Genomic DNA, 17,864 nt, shown 5'->3' with positions numbered 1-17,864 from the left:
CTCAGCATTAACAGGAGCCTGATGAAATTTACACCCATGATGAAATGGAAACAGCTGAACAGCTGAGGCCAGAGATGTGACCTGCAGCCACCACATTACCCTCATATGAAACAAGGTTTGGTGGGGCACACATCACACATGAAACTTTATCATGCAGCTCGCTATAACCAAAGTTGCACCTTATATAATGCTATAAGAGTCTGAAATAGGAGTGGTCGATATAGATGGAATAGTGGATTGTTGAGACTTTTTTTATCAGCTAATCCAGTCAAGTAAAAATCCTGTAAAACCAAAGAACTTTATCAGATTGATGCAAAAAACTACAACAATGCGATATAGAGTCCTGCAGGAAAGGATCCCCAAAAAAATGAGTTGGCATTTTTGCACTTCCAGTTCCCTTGTCTCAAAGTCAATGGGTGTATTAAATGTTGCTAGTACAGTAGAAACCCAGGACTCTCCGGGATGGTGAAATGACCATGTAGATTTATGTCATGGTCACGATTTATTACTTCAGTTCTGTTTCTGAGAAATCATGTTTGTCATCCGTTTGTCATAGTGAACAGCTGTAAGTACTGTAGATCCCATAACAAGAAGCCTCTCAAAGGTGTGAATTCAAAATGCTTCGTTGTTGACTTTGTGAACAAAACACAGCACCATAGCTGCTGAATTTATCCAATGCACGAATCAGAATAAAGGTGGGAGAAAAATCGATACAGCATAGTAACGCAATATTTTTGTGTGGCAATGTCGTGTCATCACACAATGCCAAGTATTGATTTATTAAATTATATAAATTATTGATATCACAAATACAAATTAAACTTTAGGTAGCCAACTGAAATAATATAACCAATTGCGTTTTAAGTCCACTAGATACATTTTGCTGCTGCAAAAACAAAAAGGCTGACTGAAAACTTTCTCTTGTTGGATAAAACAGATGTTGACAAAGTTTTCCATAGGGGACATAATGTACAGTTGAAAAAAGGTAATAAATTGCAAAAATATTGTATTGTGACATAAATATCGTGATAATATCGTATCGTAGATCCTCTGGTGATTCCCACCCCTAATTCATTAGCGAATTGATTTGAGATGCAGATTGTAAAATCAGTTTTCTCAACACCATTAATATTAGCTTCTACCATTAGTGGCATTTTAAGCTTTGTGATTGGATCTTTCTACCCAACATGCACCTTGGGAGTTGTAGTTAACTTCCCACCTTGTATTTTTCTGATCACATTTTTATCAAAGAATCAGATAGTTTTAGCACAACTGCAACAGTCACCTATATATTTTTTAATTAAAGGTCTAGTGTGTAGGATTTAGTTGCATCCAGCAGTGAGGCTGCAGAACCGTAACCCCCCCTGCATGCCAAGCGTGTAGGAGAACTATGGTGACCAATGTGAAAACAAAATCGCAAATGGCCTTATCTAGAGTGAGCGTTTGGTTTGTCCGTTCTGGGCTACTGTAAAACAATATGGCGGACTTTGTATAAGAGGACCTCCTCCACATGTAGATATAAACGGCTCAGTCTAAGGTAATGAAAACGTAAAACTTCTTATTTTCAGGTGATTATGAAATAATGAAAACCTACCATTTCTGCCAATAGATGCTCCTAAATCCTACATAGTGGACCTTTAAGAGTTTTTACATAAATTAAATTTGATTGTACTTTAAGTATGTTAAATTATTCCCAAATATAAATTCAAACAGGCAAATGGGATTTCTGTTTTTAGGAATATTTAATTTAATATTTGTTACCATAGCCAACTTGGAACTGTAGCTTTAGATGTAGTTATGATTGAATTTCAATGTTAAGTTTAACAGTAAAATAGCACAAACTTTATGAAACCTCGACAGCCAGACTGCAGGTACTGTAATTTATCTCGTATCAACAACTCAACCCATACAGCAACTTTTACACGGTTCATGCCGACATATCACAACTATAAGGAATGTGAAATAAGGATGAAATGTTACCGCTATGATCTCATTCAGTGTTGAGTTGTGGTGAAATCCTCAGCAGCATCTCCAGTTTATCCCTGTCCCTGTGGGATGTCAGCCTCTCAGAGGAAGAGGGGGCCATCTTTGAGGAGGTGGCGTCACACAGCTGCCATAGCCCAGCAAAGCTCCTCGAGGAAAGACATGTTGTCAGTGCGCATTAATCATCGGGCCCACCATCGGAAACAGATTCCCCTCATAAGCAATTTCACTCATTAGAGTTACGGTGCTGATTTGCTGATTGGAGTTACGCTGAGGCTACTGCACTGCGAGGGAAGGAGAAGAGAGCTGGAGGGAGGGGGGGAGGAGGGGGAGGAGGGAGGAGAGGGGGAGAGAGGGTCTGACACATTTACAGTGATGTGAAAGCTGAGATGTTGATTAATGTGCATTGTTCCTGTCACATAAACTGAATAAATAAATATCAAACAAAAGCAGAGGGAGAGACTCATTTACAAACCAGGAAATGAAAGTTCCATTTAGTTAGGGAGTAGGGAGTAAGACGGACTAGGATGACAGTCTGTAGACATGACTGTAAACAAGAAATCACCACAGTGGAAGTCAAGGCCGTGTGCCCACATGCACAAAGCACCTGGCGTGGCTGTTTCAGGCATTCCTTAAACGGACTCGGTTCAATTCCCGTAGCATAGACAAAACATTAAGAGGAGAGCCCCACTGCCCTGCCAGCTCCTCTAAAGTCCGCCACTGTGATAAGTGGCCTTCCTGGTTAACATGACGTCTCGCAATCAGCTCTTGAAAGCCCCTCAGGCTGTGATTGGTTTCAAAACAATCTCGCCGCTCACAATTCAAGCGGGCGCATAAAAATAAATACCTTTTCACCGAATTTAAAACCCATCTTACACAAGTGATGCATGGTGATAACAGAATATTCCAGCCTCGTCCCTGTTGAGGTCATATTTAGGATCGACTATTCATATTGATCTTCACATCCCATTCACAAACACCCTTGTTTACATAAATAAACAATATTCTGTTTGCTGCCATGGAAACAGAGTTTACACAGGCCGCCAGAATCGCCATTTAATGGAGTAAGATGTTTACATGCCTGAGAATGCTGGCTAATAATGGCATATCTCAGCTGTCATACTCGGGTTTCTCATAACTGGGATGTGTGTTTATCCAGGCTATTGGGAGCGGGAGATGGTGTTTACGAGCTCCAACTCTTAAACCTAATTTTAGAATATTAATTCGAACGGCGCTCCTGTGATAATCCGCTGGCAGTAATGGATATGGATTTTTAAAAAACAAAGTTGTTGATCATTATTTTATATTATATCTCAATTTCTCTTAACGCCGTCTGACATGGAATCCAAGCAGCTATGTTGCCGCAGTAGCAGAACTCTGAGAACAGACTGGAGCCATTGTTTAACAGTGCCAACTTTGCACTGTGTTTTGGTTTGATCCTATCCATTACATCCTCTCACTCGGGTCCCTGTGTGACCCTCCCCCCGGCTCCCCACCACCGCCACCACCACCACCAGTCATTAGATCATTACTCCATTTTAGGGAGCAGCAAACATCCGAGGCCGTCTGAACTTTCCCTGTGGAGCGGAGCCAACAACCGCATGACTTAATAAATGGTGACAAACGTAAGCCAGCGCTCACATCAGCAACATTACATGCTAACAGAGACATGGAGCGAGTTCAACCAAGCAAATGGTCACTACAGGTTTTGTGTTTTATACATATATACGTGTGTGTACTCTCCTCGTCTGTCATGCCTGCATCATCTCTGCACTTTGATCACTTTCAAATGATCCTTGGCGTGTGATTCTTCTGTGTGACTACGCACAGATACATAGCGTGCACTAATTAGGTGAGGGCTTTTTTTTTTTGTCAGGTGAACGATGGCTACCGATACACCCCTCTGTCATTTTCTTCAAGAGAAAATGCACTCGTGCAGGAATTCCTCTCGTCTGCTTCCCTCAGCTCCTTTTTTCTCCCTGCTTTTGCAGATTCCTCCGTCCGCCCGGGCAGCCCGGAGAGAAGTCGTTTTACAGTTCAATCAGGAATTCTAATAAACTGACCTGTGCTTTAATGACTAATTCATTGTCTCCTTTACTACCTTCATGGGTATAAAGCGGATTAATGACTTGAGCAAGGTTAAAAACAGTACCACTGTGCTTTTCCTTCATCTATTATCAATCATCCTTTAGATTCTTAGGAGAGCAACGGAAATTGAAGGAAAATTAGTAATCCTTTTGATGGATGATAGCATAGGTAGGGGTGTATGCGTAAGATATAAGTGTGGCCATAGCATTAAATGGAAATCGCCTTAATAAGTAGCGTCGCATGAGGAGCTTGCATTTTAAGACGTGCCACATATATGGAACAAACCGTAATGCTGCATGACAGGGGAATTATCATTCTGTGACAACAAAGCCACAGTTTCAGACGGCCTGAGCGAGGAAAAGGAAGTCAGATTTCTCATGATCCTCACAAATACCTGGCCTGGAGATATAATCATATATTGCACAGCTCAGTCCTTTACAGTGTTTACAACAAAGAGCTTTTAGGGGGAAAAAACTCCAAGGAAAAAGGAAAAACTCCACAGCAGTTTAGAGAATAGAGGTTACGAATTTCTCGCGAGTTGTTAAACTTCTTTGACAGTTTCTTTACTTTTCCTCACACTGTACTTCTTTCTTGTTGTTCAGAAATCCCATGGAAGAGGAGAGGAATGAAAAAAAAAGGAAGAAAAAAACCAAAGGGGAGGCAAAGGGGAACGACGAGGAAGAGGGGAAGAGCGGGGTATGAGGCTGCCTCTCTTTGTTTACCATTCTATATTCCCATCATACGTACGCACGCCTCGGCTGCATCTCTGGGCTCTTCCCATTCTTGGCCCAGTCATTTCTGACAATGTTAATGATTTAGTGGAGAGCCCTCCACAACGGATGATTTGTGACATGTAGGAAGGCTGGAAACGGGGGAGGACGAGGCAGGTTTCTGTGGGGAGTGTTTGGGATCCAGGGATGCCTTGAAGATAGTGATTCATTATATTTAAGACAAGTGTGACATCCTACTTCAAGGAAGCAGCACACATATGTATGGCGGGGGGAGATTTTTTTTTTTTTTTTTTTCGGGTGGCCAAAGTGGGGAGGGGTAGGTAAGTACAAAGGAATGCCGCAGTGTTTTTTGAGATGACATAGGAATAGGAGGCAGGCATATGGAGACGGCAGACTGGAAAATAATGGGTAATGGAGGAATTTAGCCCGGGGCTATATGCCTGCTTTGCCTACTTCTGTATAACTAGTATATTTATAATTCAAATACATACCTTTAATAATTAACAACCAGTGAATATTAAAGGAGAATGCAGGGGATCTTTCCTACAGATGGAGTCAGGTGAAAAATAGCATTAAATTTCAAATTTGACAACAACACAGAACAAAGGGAGCGGGGAGCGAAAACAAAAAGTTGGCCGCCCAATTTTTTACCCCACAAAAAGAGGCCTCGTATGAGTGTGACATTTATTTTTTAACACGTTTGTGTCTCAGTAAAAAAGTAATGTCACGAGATTTTAAAAAGCTGGTTAAATATTTGCCTCACGTTTAAATTAAAGACACTGAATCGCTGGGTGCTTTACAGTAGGCTCATTGTTTCTTGTTAGTGAATCAGTGTGTTAAGTCGGTTGAGGGCAACTCCCTGGAAACTTGAGCGTGCTGTTACACAAGTAAACGTCTCACTGATTTTCTTGGAGTGTCTCAGTCAGTGTTTGATTGTTGTCTGGAGTCAGGGAGAACTTTTGCTCTGCTCAGCAGCACTTGCATGTGTGTAGTGTTGACACCCTTTTGTCTGGCCAAATTGTGTGTGACATGGATTATGACACACACGTGACTAAGTGATAATACTCACCCTTATTACAAGCACCCTACCGTACATAGAGTTGTGTAATTTAAGACACATTTAGGCTGCGGCCATTCGGAAACAAGAGCCGAGATGCATTTAAATCCAGCGTGTTTATGCAGAGTGTGCCTTTTAAACTAAAATATCCCAAAGGACAGTGTGTTTTGTAGTCGGTACACAAGTGGCACAGAGAAGCTCTCATCGACTGTGTCAACCAATGTTATGCAAACACCAGAGTTCAACAAAAACCAACACATTTGCATATTCGGGATCTGAAACGTGTTCCGCTTTCCGTGCAGGCCTCATTTCTATCCCTGCGCTTTGATGTAGCTCATACATATTGACGACCCTCTGAAGAAGCCAACCACGTTAACTAAAGCGCGAGCTCAATTTGTGCATCCTCCTTTAAAAGAAAAAAAAATGGTGCATTAGTTTGTCCCATTTAGTATATTTCCAGGGTTAATTAGCAAGTGAGAGATTGGACAATTAGTTCATCCGTGCTAATTGATTATAATATTACAACTCTGTGATGATAGGATGAACATAGACTCCTCGTTCCACGTTCCTCCGAGGGATTCCATAATATATACAATGCTTCTGTGTAATGAGGGTTTTAAAAGACCAAATCAGATAGGGAAATTGTTAATTCAATTCCACTCAGATGATACCGAGTTTTTCAGGGGCACAAATGAATTGAATTGCGGGGGATCTTACGGAATGGCAGCAGTGGTGTCCTTTTTGATTCTGACTCGTGTCAACATGGATGATGTAGATCACTGGTTCGTTTCTGTCACTGGCACAATAGGATGTGAACTCTCAAAGACCTGATTGTATCTAGGTCATTTTTTTTTGTTTCTGCTTATAATTGAAAAGCCTGCTGCTTCGTATCTCCAACTTTCACATGCATGGAGCTTCAGAGGGAGAGATGGAGGAGAAAATGAGCATGTGTGTTTTTCCTCAGAGGCGAACGTCAGCACAACACCCTCAGTGTCCGTGTTAAACGGACACACACAGAATTACACTTTCTTTAGTTATTCGCTGTAGAAGTCATGAAGGACCACTTTTCTCCCCGGCTGTCAGATGTGGGGAGTGCGAAGCTCAGGTATGGACCTCCAACCACCTCTCGCTGGTGGCCCCACTCGAGCTCCATCACGCTGTGACAGTCTGTCATGAGGCACAGCTGCAGGAATGAGTGCCGATGTAGTTCACCTGGAAAGTTACACAGGAAGTGCTCAAACTCCCACTTGAAATCTGACAAATCAAGGGAAATTTAAAAAGTTACCGCAGTCGTGTCACTACTTTTGATTCATCTGCTAAAACTAAAAGACAAATACATTTATTGCTCTGCAGTCACTTCATGTTAATTATGCATATTCCCACACTTTGCTCATATTTGAGAATTATTACTCTTCATGTCTTGAAAGTCATCATTCTCAAGCACGTCCTTAAATTCTCAGCCACACAATGACGTCTGTTTGGTGAGAAATGTCTGGAGATGTTCATCCTCAGGTGCAGCAAATAAAAAAATAAGATCCATGTGTTAAATGCTGAAGTATTACACTTCTTTACTGTGCTTAATAATTAATAGCCCGTCCCATCGCCCTATGAATATTTACACGCAAAGTGTCCCTGGGAGCCTTCCATATGCCAGAGGGAGGGAAGCCTGTGTGTTTATAGCATTAAACACTCAAACATCGTCACCAACCCTATTTCGCCTCCAACCATGAAAACAGTCACTAAAGCATCGCAAGCATTTTATTTGTTGTCGCACAATGTAACCTATTCAACTTCCATTTAGACGTGGCAAGTCAAATTACAGGTACTCTCTCTGTGCTCGAGCTGAAATCCCAGGACACCGCTTGTCTCGTCGGAACGCGAGGGGAGCAGGAATGAGGTTTTCGTACATAGGGGTTGTTTCCACAGCGATGACATTGCTCATTGAGATCACCTTCCACTTACTGTGTCAAGGTGTCAAAGGTCTTGTTGTCAGCCGTGCGTCGGCAGGAGGAATTACACAGCGTATTAAGTTATGTTGCAGCAGTAGAGAGAGAAAAGGGGTGCGGGACGATTTAAAAAGTTCATTTGAGCCGGTGCAACCTTCAGCAGGAGAAAAATAAAACACAAACTGTGAATTCTGAGTGATTGCTGCGGTTATCTGATCCAATCACGCTGAGGACTTTGGACTCTTGCAATGCCAGACATTAACACGCTATTCAAGTCTAATCTTGGGTTTCTTTTCATTCCTCTTTTTGTATCTGATCCACAAATATAGAATAAGTGCTGCAACAAAAGTTTGGGAACAATGTGTGACCGCTCTACAATCACAACCTCTGAGCACCTCTGAACTGACGAACATCAGGGAGGTCCAGGACTACAGCAAAATCCCTCTTGTTAAAGTTGCACTGCGGCCACTATAAAGAACACCACGAGCTAATAACGGACAAGTAGGATATGTAATACAAATAAATCCGCCGTTACATGGTGAACCTGGGCATGTTTGGCTCTGTTGCTTCCATTGGTGATATTTATCTAGGAAGGGGAAGGCTGAGTGTTGTTGTTGCCTCCCTGCAGGTCCCCGAGCTCTCAGATCTCCTCTCTGTCTCCTGTGTGGATAAGTAGTGGCTGCAAAGGCAATGCCGGTCTTTGATATTTCACTCCTCATTTGAATCAGTGGTCGCTTTATTTGACAATGCCAGGTAATTACCTGGGTACCTTGCTTGATCATGTGAACTCCTGCAGAACCAGAGTGGAGTGAGGGAAGGAGGGAGGGGAGGGGAATGAGGGAAGGGAGAAAGCTGGGCTGTGGGTATCGGAGAGAGGAGATGGAAATGGGAGCACGTAAACAGGAAAAAAAAAAGAAGAAGGGAGGGATGGGAGGGGGGGACAAAAACAAAACAAATACAAACAAACCATCTGCATTTGTTTACCTGCATTGTTTTCTGCAAGTAAGAGCGGAGTCACGAGTGAGACCGTGTTGGGTTAAGCAAGTGGTGTGTGTTTTTAAAAGCTTCGGCAGTGGGGTTTTCTGCTGGGACCGTCCCATGCTGTGAGGGGAGGCCGAACATGGAGGGGGTGACTACATAAACGCGTTACCAGGAGAGAAGTGCAAGTTTATTAGAAGTCAAATGAATAGTTTTGTTGTCTCTTGGGTTCAGTGATGTGATAAGCTTAGTCTCTGGTGTGTGTGTGTGTGTGTGTGTGTTTCACATGTGCACCCATTTTGCAAAAAGACAGGAGAGAAAAAAAGAGGAGCAAACTAAAAGACAGTTTAAAAATGTTTTAATGCCATAACATGAAAGCAGCAGGAAAAATTACAAAATACATTTTCTTTTGTTACAATAAATATTCTCAACTTTTTGTTTACACAAGAGGGGGGGAAAACATATGATTTTATTTTATTTACAAATTCAAAACAAAAAATGCCCATACTCAGTGGGGTTAGGTTGACTACTCCAAATAGCTGGATATGGAACCTTGTCAATGATGTTTATTGAATAGGAGAGCAGTGTTTACTCTGTTGTGTGACTAGAATATCAAAATCCGTCACTCCATGTGAATGCAGCTGCGTTCAGCCTGACTGACTGAGCTCTCCTTGGAGGAAACCAGGAGACAACTCAGGCTTGGCCCTGAAGTTGAACCGAAACACTGTGGCAGCATTTCTTAAAGCAGAAATAAATACACTCACATATTAATTTTTTTTAAAAAAAATCCAGCATTTCTAAAAATCACAGAAATAACTTAAAAACCCAAAGCAGCTGTTTTAATGCTCTCTCTATACAGGACATGTAATTAATTAAGGCTATAAATAAAAGGCAGAGTGATGCAGATCACAGAAGACAGGCTAAATATATCCAACTTTCCACAAAGACGCTTCTTCTCTCACCTTTTTAAATAATGATATGAGCAAAGCAGCGTCCATTCGTGCAGATACTTTTCCCCTGCTATCTTCGGCGTGACTTGGGATAAGATATGCAAATCCACTTTCCTTTACAGCCTTGTTGAATGTCTCTGACACTCCCCGAGTTTTGGACGCCGTATGTGCACAAGTTGAACAGTTTGCAGCCAATTTTAATTCACTTTCTAATCATATTGCAAGCATGGAAACATTTCCCCCTCGCTTCGACACTCGGACAAACAACACAAGAGTGGAATTTTCATTTCAAAGTGGAGAGGGGGGGAATTAAGACAATTTAATAAAGGCTTAAAAACCAATGGGGTTGTCTGTGCAGCGCCTAAAGCCATATTTCCTCTGATCAGCGGAGGAGGGCGACTTTATTGGACATGTTTCTATTTCCAAATCCGCATAACAGGCAACGATGCATGCATTTCCTATAATGTAGATAAGGGAGAGAGGGTTTGATATGTAATAAAAAAAGGTGGGTCTGTGCTGCCTGTTTAAGCCCCTTAAGCCTGATAAATGATGAGCGACAGAGGCACAGCAAGAGGGTCACCGCTATTAACTCCTCGCTTTCCCGGCCTCCACTTAAACTTCTCTCAATTACATCTGGTAATGTGGCTGGATACGGGCCTTATAGGCTTCGACCTGTTCAATCTAACTGGAATAAAGAAAAGAAATTCATACTTAAAATCTGCACAAGCGCCTTTGCGCATGATGGAGGTAAAGGCTGTCCCTAAAGCTACGTGTGAAGGGGGGGAAACACAGGGATTATAGTGTGTGGCGTTACTAACATGCACACCAGGTATTCTGGGACAAACACCCAATGCAAGCTCATTAAATCAGCATTTGGTGTATCCGCACAGGCGTTAACGACGGGCTCTAATCTCGGCGGTGACCTGTTCAAACTGTGTCACAGCCCGGGCAGAGCTGAGGCTGTGCGCAGAGGCTGCACACATGGCACAGGGCTGCATGGAGGATTTTTATTTTTGACATGTTGGAGAAATTAGCTTTGAAATTCGTTTGGAAAAAAATCTTTAAAAAATGTTATCGACGTAAAAAAGTATTTTATTTTTTCCTCGCATTTAATATTTTATTATAATAATATTTATTATAAAAACGCGCTGATTTTTAAATCAAAATATAAGTCATTTTAATCGTTTTTATTTTGTTTTATTTTTCATAGGTTTTGCTTGAGTGATAGTTTGCTTTCGTTTTTTTATTTTAACAAGCAGCAACACATATTAAAGCAGAAAATAACTCACAATTAAAATAATCATCAGCACCAGTGTGTTTTTAATCAGATATTAAACCCACGTTTAAAATAGCTGTTTGTCTAATTAAATCGGATTTATATCTAAATGCAGAAGTGCGACGTGCGTTCAAAATTAATTTAAAAAGCATAAATTCCCAAATTCAAAAATAATTGCTGCACATGTAATTAAAGAAACTACCACTATAATAAAAGCCACGTTTTTTTAGTTTGTGTCAACTGTGAAGGGTGCAAACACTTAAAACCCAATTTATAGTCAAAATGTTGCCAGTTAATAAATTAAGAATTATAAGAAACATGCATGGGACGCTGGGTTTGGACACCTCCAAAGAAAATCTGCTATTGATAATATTCATATTTTAGATTTGTCTGTGTTGCCAAGAATTAATCATTTGTTTCCATTGTTTTTGATTTCAATTTTAAGGCACAGTTGTGTTGATATTTGTGGGCACATTTGGTGTGATTTTATTTTATTATTTTTTTTTAATTTTCAGGCCTTGTCATTTGTTACAAAGCTCTCGACAGCTCGGCTTCCGCTGCAGCCGCCAGGTGTCGCTAGAGGGCCGCATAATTTCCAAGAAGCGAGTCCATGAAGGGAAAAGCCACAGTTACATTCTGTGTTGGCCTCCTCTCCCTCCTCCCTTTACTAACCCTCTGACACCAGACTCTGAGAATCGGTGGAGGGGAAAATGAGGCTTTGGAGCTGAAGAATTTACAGTTAGTCGCGAAACTTTTACAAGTATTTGAGTTGCTCACTCCACTTTCTGAAACCCTATAGTCACATTTCACTCCTGGGGGTCAGAGAGAGTTCAGATTCAGATGGCTGAGGTAATGCTTTCTGCAACAGAGGAGCCAAATTGTTAAAAACAAATCATAAATAAAATCATCTTAAAACATGTCCGCATGAGGGAAATCAGATGCAGTGTGTGCAGCAGATTAAAAGAATCCAACCTCTTATTTACAGCTGCAACAGCTCAAATGTGCATCACTTTTATTCAGTGCAGAACATCAACTTTTAACATTAAATTACGCACCGGCAGCTGCGTAATTGTAAAACTGCTGCAAAAAACATGGACAGGCTGCGAGGTTTTCACTCCCCGAGCCTCTCCAGTAGTCAGTCTATGATCCAGTCTTATCTCAGCGCCTCTATACATTAGCTCGGCTCATTTACATAATCTCAAATACTGAAGAGGGCCAAAGAAGAACAAAGTTACAAACAAGATTAGGGCGATTTTATTTGTTCCTGCCGTTGCGCGCCAATTGTTTCTCCAGGAGTGTTTAAGGTCACTAAGAGGATTTGAAGCTCGTTTCATATCAGTGATCTTTTTGAGGGAATTAAATCAACAATGCTTTTTTTTTTTTTTTTTTTTTTTTTTTTGCCTTTCTCTCCCCATATTTAGCAACAGGCTTGTGTGTGTGTGTGTGTGTGTGTGAACAACCCGAGAGCCCTGCAGGGCAAAGAGAGAAAAGGAGGGGAGAGAGGAGAGATTGGAAGTCCTGCAAAGAGTAAACAGAGGAGTGGGAAGTTCAGTGGTGGTGCTCGGGTGGCATGCAGGCATGGCGGGTTCCTGGTGCACCTTTAGGATGTGACATGCAGTGGATCTTTAGCCCGGTTGATTGTCCCAGTAGTGTTTTCCTTGAAATGGATCCCCCCCCCCTCCTCCTCTCTCTCTAATGAATCCAAACGCAGCTGGCCATGTCCCACACGGACACCGAGAGCTTTAACCCTAAACTGACCTCAATTTGACACCACCAGATGAAATTTTACCGCCTGTTAATGCCATCCACTGATTTTTTTTTCATACGCGTAAGATGTGTGCGCACCTGAAAAACTCGCAACTGTGAAAGCCACTTGTAAGGAAATCTAAAACTCCCTTAAAAAAAAAAAAGTGTAATTGTCTGTGATGGGTGTCCTCCTGGAATTATCTGGCTTGTAAACGCGCTCAGGTTATAAGCAGGGGAGTTGAAGTTGGCACAGGTCTTGTTTATGAGGGGAAAATTAATTTTAATTACCTATTGAGTGACTGATGATTAAAATAAAATTAGAAAATTAAACACCGACTTGTGTAATGTCGCGTCAGAAGACTGTTATTAAGTGAAATTAACCCATTTCGCAGCTCTAAATGTCGTTAATGATGATGCCTCGCGTTTATGGCTGCCATTAATTACTCAAATAAATAGTTCACAAAAAGAAGGAGTTTAGAAAATGTCCACGTCGTTAGGGAAGTAGTTGCTGGAAGTTTTATAGGGAAGGATGTGTGTCTGTGGAGCCGTGCATTGGACACGCGTAATTAGCCTCTGCTATTTTCACACGCTCTTCGGGTGTTTACATCACTCTCCTCGGGGGCAAATCACATATTTCCACAAGAAACGCGGAGAAAATGCGGCTGAAAATGCAAAATCTGCACGTATGTATATTTTTTAAAAATGCGCTCCAGCGTTTTTGGCTTTTAGGCGATTAATCGGAGATTAAACAAACATATAAGAATATAATTTTTTTTCTTACAGTCCTGCGTAAAACTTTCACTGCGCCGCGTAAAGGACGCGCGTTCACAACAAAGCGGTAGATATAAGGTTTATGCTACTTACCATGCTTGTCCAAAAGGAGGAGGATGAAAAAAAAGAAGTCAAGCGTTAGTGCACAAATCAATGTGAACGATAGTATTTAGCTTATGAAAATATCAGTCTTCAATAGCAGCCGGGCTGGATGTGTTTACAGAGTGTAAAGAGAGACTTGGAGACGGTGAATGCCTTGGCTCTCTCTGCGCACCGCTCTGCAGCTCCTTCCCGGGGTATTGCACGTTGAAATGTCCACACAGCCGTTTGTCAAACCCTGCAGTCCTACACTTCCCACCCCCCTTTATGCCAACAAACATAACTGTTGTCACGCTTTCATTTATTAAATCCTTTCCCTTTTTTCCTTTTTAAAAAAACCCTGCTGTTTCTATAATCGACTCTCAAGCAACTGTTTTTTTTGTTGTTTGTTGGGAGAGTTTATTGACCCCTCCAACAGTAGCCGCAGCCCCATCTCCCTGAGCGTGTGTCTACCTTAATCCTAACCTGTGAATAATTAATTCCCACCATCAAAAAAAAAAAAAAAAAAAAATGTCACGGAGCCATAAATGGAGCCTTTATGTGAGAGCCTATCAATACAGCCATGATGCCATATTAGCATTGATGGAAGCTAAATATTAAAAAGGGGGGGGATAGATGGCCTGCTTTCTGTTTTGTGCGTAAAAGTGCCCAGGCTCCAAAAAGGGCTTCACTTGCAAATCGATGGCCGGAGCCGTTGCTCCTCCTCTAAACTTCAATCTCCTCACATGATTGATGATCTCGGGGAGCTTTGATAATTGACTACTCTGAGGTAAGGCACGGATTTCTATCAAGACACGGGATTGGACGAAAGAAACATACAAAATTACTTTCTCCACAAAAGCTTTTTTTCCTCGTGGAAAAGTTCATTCTGGGCTTAGAGGGGTGCGTGTCGTTTAATTTGCTAAAAAAAAAAAAGGAGCAGGGAGATAATTAGCTGTAAGATTAGGAGGTATTACTGAGATATTAGGCACAGCAGCTTATAACCACAAAACAGATAACAAGTAAGCGTCATGCTCATATATTGAACAGCCCTGGAGATGCTTTATAATATTTCCTGAGTGTAAGAAAGGATAAAAGTCCAAATGTGCATTGTGTGTTTTGTATTAATGCTGCATTTCACCGTGCGTAAAAGTTTGCATGCGTTAAAATAAACTGCTTTTCCTCTAAAGCATGATTCATGTTATGTTTGATTTGACTGTGGAGCTGCAGCCGGAGTGTCCGCGCTGCTAAACCTTCCTCATTCAAGCCTTCTCTTGCCTTTTCTCCTCAGGACTCTTCACGGCGAAAAAGAAACTGGGTGGGAGTTGGAGCTGTGTTGGTTTGGCTTTTACCCCCAGTGTGGAGTTGAAGCCGTCCCTGTGCCTCGCATATACTCTGCATATCACAAGATTTGGTCTCTCCTCTCTCTTTTCTGGAGCTGCTGTAGGACTGGCTATGGCCACCGCTACTTCCGGGATCCGTCATTTCATTCGCCCACCGCTCAGCGCTGCGAACTGACTCTGTTTCTATAAGCAAGCTAGCAGCCAACCTGCCAACACTCGCTGACACTCACTCATCTCAGTCTCGCCAGATAGACGAAATACCTACGGGGGGAAAGAAAGGAAAGATCTGAATCGCAATCTCTTAATTTCTACTGCTTCTTTTTTTCCTCTTTTTTCTTCTTTACAGTGATAATAAAACAAGATAGCGATCTGGAGGCATTAAAGGAGACGCGGACTTGCGGGATGAAAACGGACTAAAAAGATTCGTCCTTCTCTTGAACATCATCACCAACCGTCATTCATTCATTACCTTGACAACCTCTGGCTTTGATTGACAGCTGGAGTGGCAAAAAGCCATGAGACACGACAGTTTAGTTACATGCAGGTTGTTGATGGGCCGATTGTAACCTTCACTTTGGCGCATTTTTTTCTTTTTCTTTTTTCCGAGGAAAGAGGGAAAACAAGAAAAATTGCAAAACTCCCCGATGCTTCGGCTTCAACTGAACCACACTGGCGAATAGGAGAAGTCGCAAAGTTGGTTGAAAAAGGGATCTTGCCTCTAAATCACTTTCTAAACGGGACTGGGATATTAAATATACGACAGATTCAGGAGTTTATTGGAGCGCAGCCTGATGGCGCAAAGGGTAGGTTTTAAATCTCCTACACTTACCTGTTCAAATCCACTGTAGGGAGCCACTCGTATCGATAACCTCTTGTCGGGCGGTGGCAAATTCACAAAGTATTCATATCAAAGCGGCTATATTTGACATTTTTGCAGCGCCCTTACTCTTCAAGCAAAGTGACAGCCCTGTGCTTTCACCGACAGCCTCCACGACAGTCCGTGGAGCAGTTTCAGAGGAGACTCCAAACTAATTCGCTCTTTTTCACCCACCAAACACTCTTTCGGGGAGCACCTAAGTTATAATGTTTTTGGTAATTTGACAAACCGTTTATCACACATTACATACTTTTCCCTGCCGTGGCTGCAGCGCATTTTCACAGCTTCATACTTTGTGTATATTCCAAAAACCACACGGCATGCTTTCTTTTTTTAAGTACTTTTCACATTTGTTCCAAAAGTAACCCGGCAGCCCCGCTGACTTTTGCTCTGATTTTTTATTCCCAGTACGATGAGCTGGCCCACTACGGTGGGATGGACGGAGTCTCGGCGTCGATGTACGGGGACCCGCATGCTCCCCGGCCGCTTCCCCAGGTCCACCACCTGAACCACGGACCGCCGCTGCACGCCAGCCAGCACTACGGAGCCCACGCTCCTCATCCAAACGTTATGCCCACCAGCATGGGCTCTGCTGTCAACGACGTTTTAAAGAGGGATAAAGATCAAATTTATGGGTAAGGTTTGCATGAACCAAACACGCGTGTTATTACTGATTTTCAAAGTTTTCAGCCTTTTTTTGGGGGGGGCAACTTTTACTTTAGTTAGAGTTTCTTCTCCCACCGCTAAATTCAAGCAGTGTTTTGTGTAGGATTGACCGCAATTTTGGGGCTCTATTGTTGGTCAGGGGGAGTTTTGTTGATGTGTAATTTTAGACGCATTGTAGTAAGTAAGAGTAAGCCTCGAGCTTGAAATACAAGCTATAAAATAATATGGAAGCTCTGTGCACAAGCTCTGAGCACACAGACTGCACGGGAATAGAATTAAAAAACTATTTTCAACATCACAACAATTCCTCCACGTTATTAACTTTAATATTACACCCCTTTATTAATAGTCTGTCTTTAAAATAGTCTGGACTCATTTAAACGTCGTTGCTTCCTGCAAACTTCTCCAGTGTTTCCAAATATATAACACAGACACACACTGCGCGTAATTACGCACCGTGTGTCTTTACAATTATACTTTAATCACGTTATTATCTAATGACATAAAACCTATTTAGATCGTCTTATAGTGATGGTTGCAAACTTACAAAAATGTTTCCAGACGCTGCTCACTAACACGCACACAGAAAGTGCCATAATCCACAGTGTATCATTATAATCTGGGATGTAGTGCAGAGTAAATCCTCTTCATCTCTTTTACGCACGTTCTCACAAGCGCAATAGTGTTTGCATTCATTTTATTTAATGACACTAAATTAACTGGCATAAATAAAGAAGCTGAGGGCAGTTTGATGAAGTTAACGTTTGTTCAAGCAACGGTATTGAATTTTAAAATTATAATATAGCTTTTAAAAAATATTTTGTGGACAGTTTGGTGGATTGAACCGTGCTTACATTTACATTTTTTATTCACCTCTGTGCCACTTTTAAAAGCTGTAGCTGTGATAGTAAAGTCCTGCGTTATGTAGTGTAACTGCGAAATTATTATTTAACTTGAAGTTGTTTTGCAAACTATAATTTCTCCAAACTCCCTCTGACTGCTGTAGTGTGTGTCAGTTTTGGTTTTTGTAGAGTTTTGTTGACTTCTCAGCCGTTTCTAGTTTGCACTGCAAAAAATGTCAGTCTCAACAAGTCGGTTAATGTCACACTGGGGGTAAAATCCTTCCCCAAAACGTGGAGGAAAATATTCCTGATGCGTTTTTACGCATTATAATCAGCTGCTTAAAAGACACATGTGTTCAGGTTTTATTGTTTTAGTTGTTTGTCTGCTTTATTTTTAAAAGCGGTGACTTGTTTTTAAGGAGGTCTGTAAAAATTACGCAGCGAGATAAAAGGAAAATTATCTGATCCAGACTATGTTATGTTTTTAAGCTTTATTAGAAAATAAGTATTGTTGGGGTTAAGAAAACGACAC

At 41.6% G+C, this 17,864-nt stretch overlaps 1 protein-coding gene across 9 annotated transcripts in view; it reads left to right on the top strand.

Moving 5' to 3' along the window:
• The window catches only part of meis2a (Meis homeobox 2a), a 229,812-nt gene that overhangs the window by 130,066 nt on the left and 81,882 nt on the right, over positions 1-17,864 (top strand). The window contains exons 1-3 of one of the 9 annotated variants that reach the window (XM_049596482.1): positions 14,306-14,394; positions 14,896-15,750; positions 16,233-16,459. In XM_049596482.1, the coding sequence (XP_049452439.1) occupies positions 15,739-15,750; positions 16,233-16,459 (239 nt within the window). In that variant the 5' untranslated portion in view covers positions 14,306-14,394; positions 14,896-15,738. The other 8 variants (XM_049596476.1, XM_049596472.1, XM_049596477.1 and 5 more) reach the window with 8 other exon arrangements.

The sequence above is a fragment of the Epinephelus fuscoguttatus genome, linkage group LG14 (genome assembly GCF_011397635.1).
Source record: "Epinephelus fuscoguttatus linkage group LG14, E.fuscoguttatus.final_Chr_v1".
NCBI classification, from domain to species: Eukaryota; Metazoa; Chordata; class Actinopteri; order Perciformes; family Serranidae; genus Epinephelus; species Epinephelus fuscoguttatus.
This window is presented reverse-complemented; position numbering and strand designations above follow the sequence as displayed.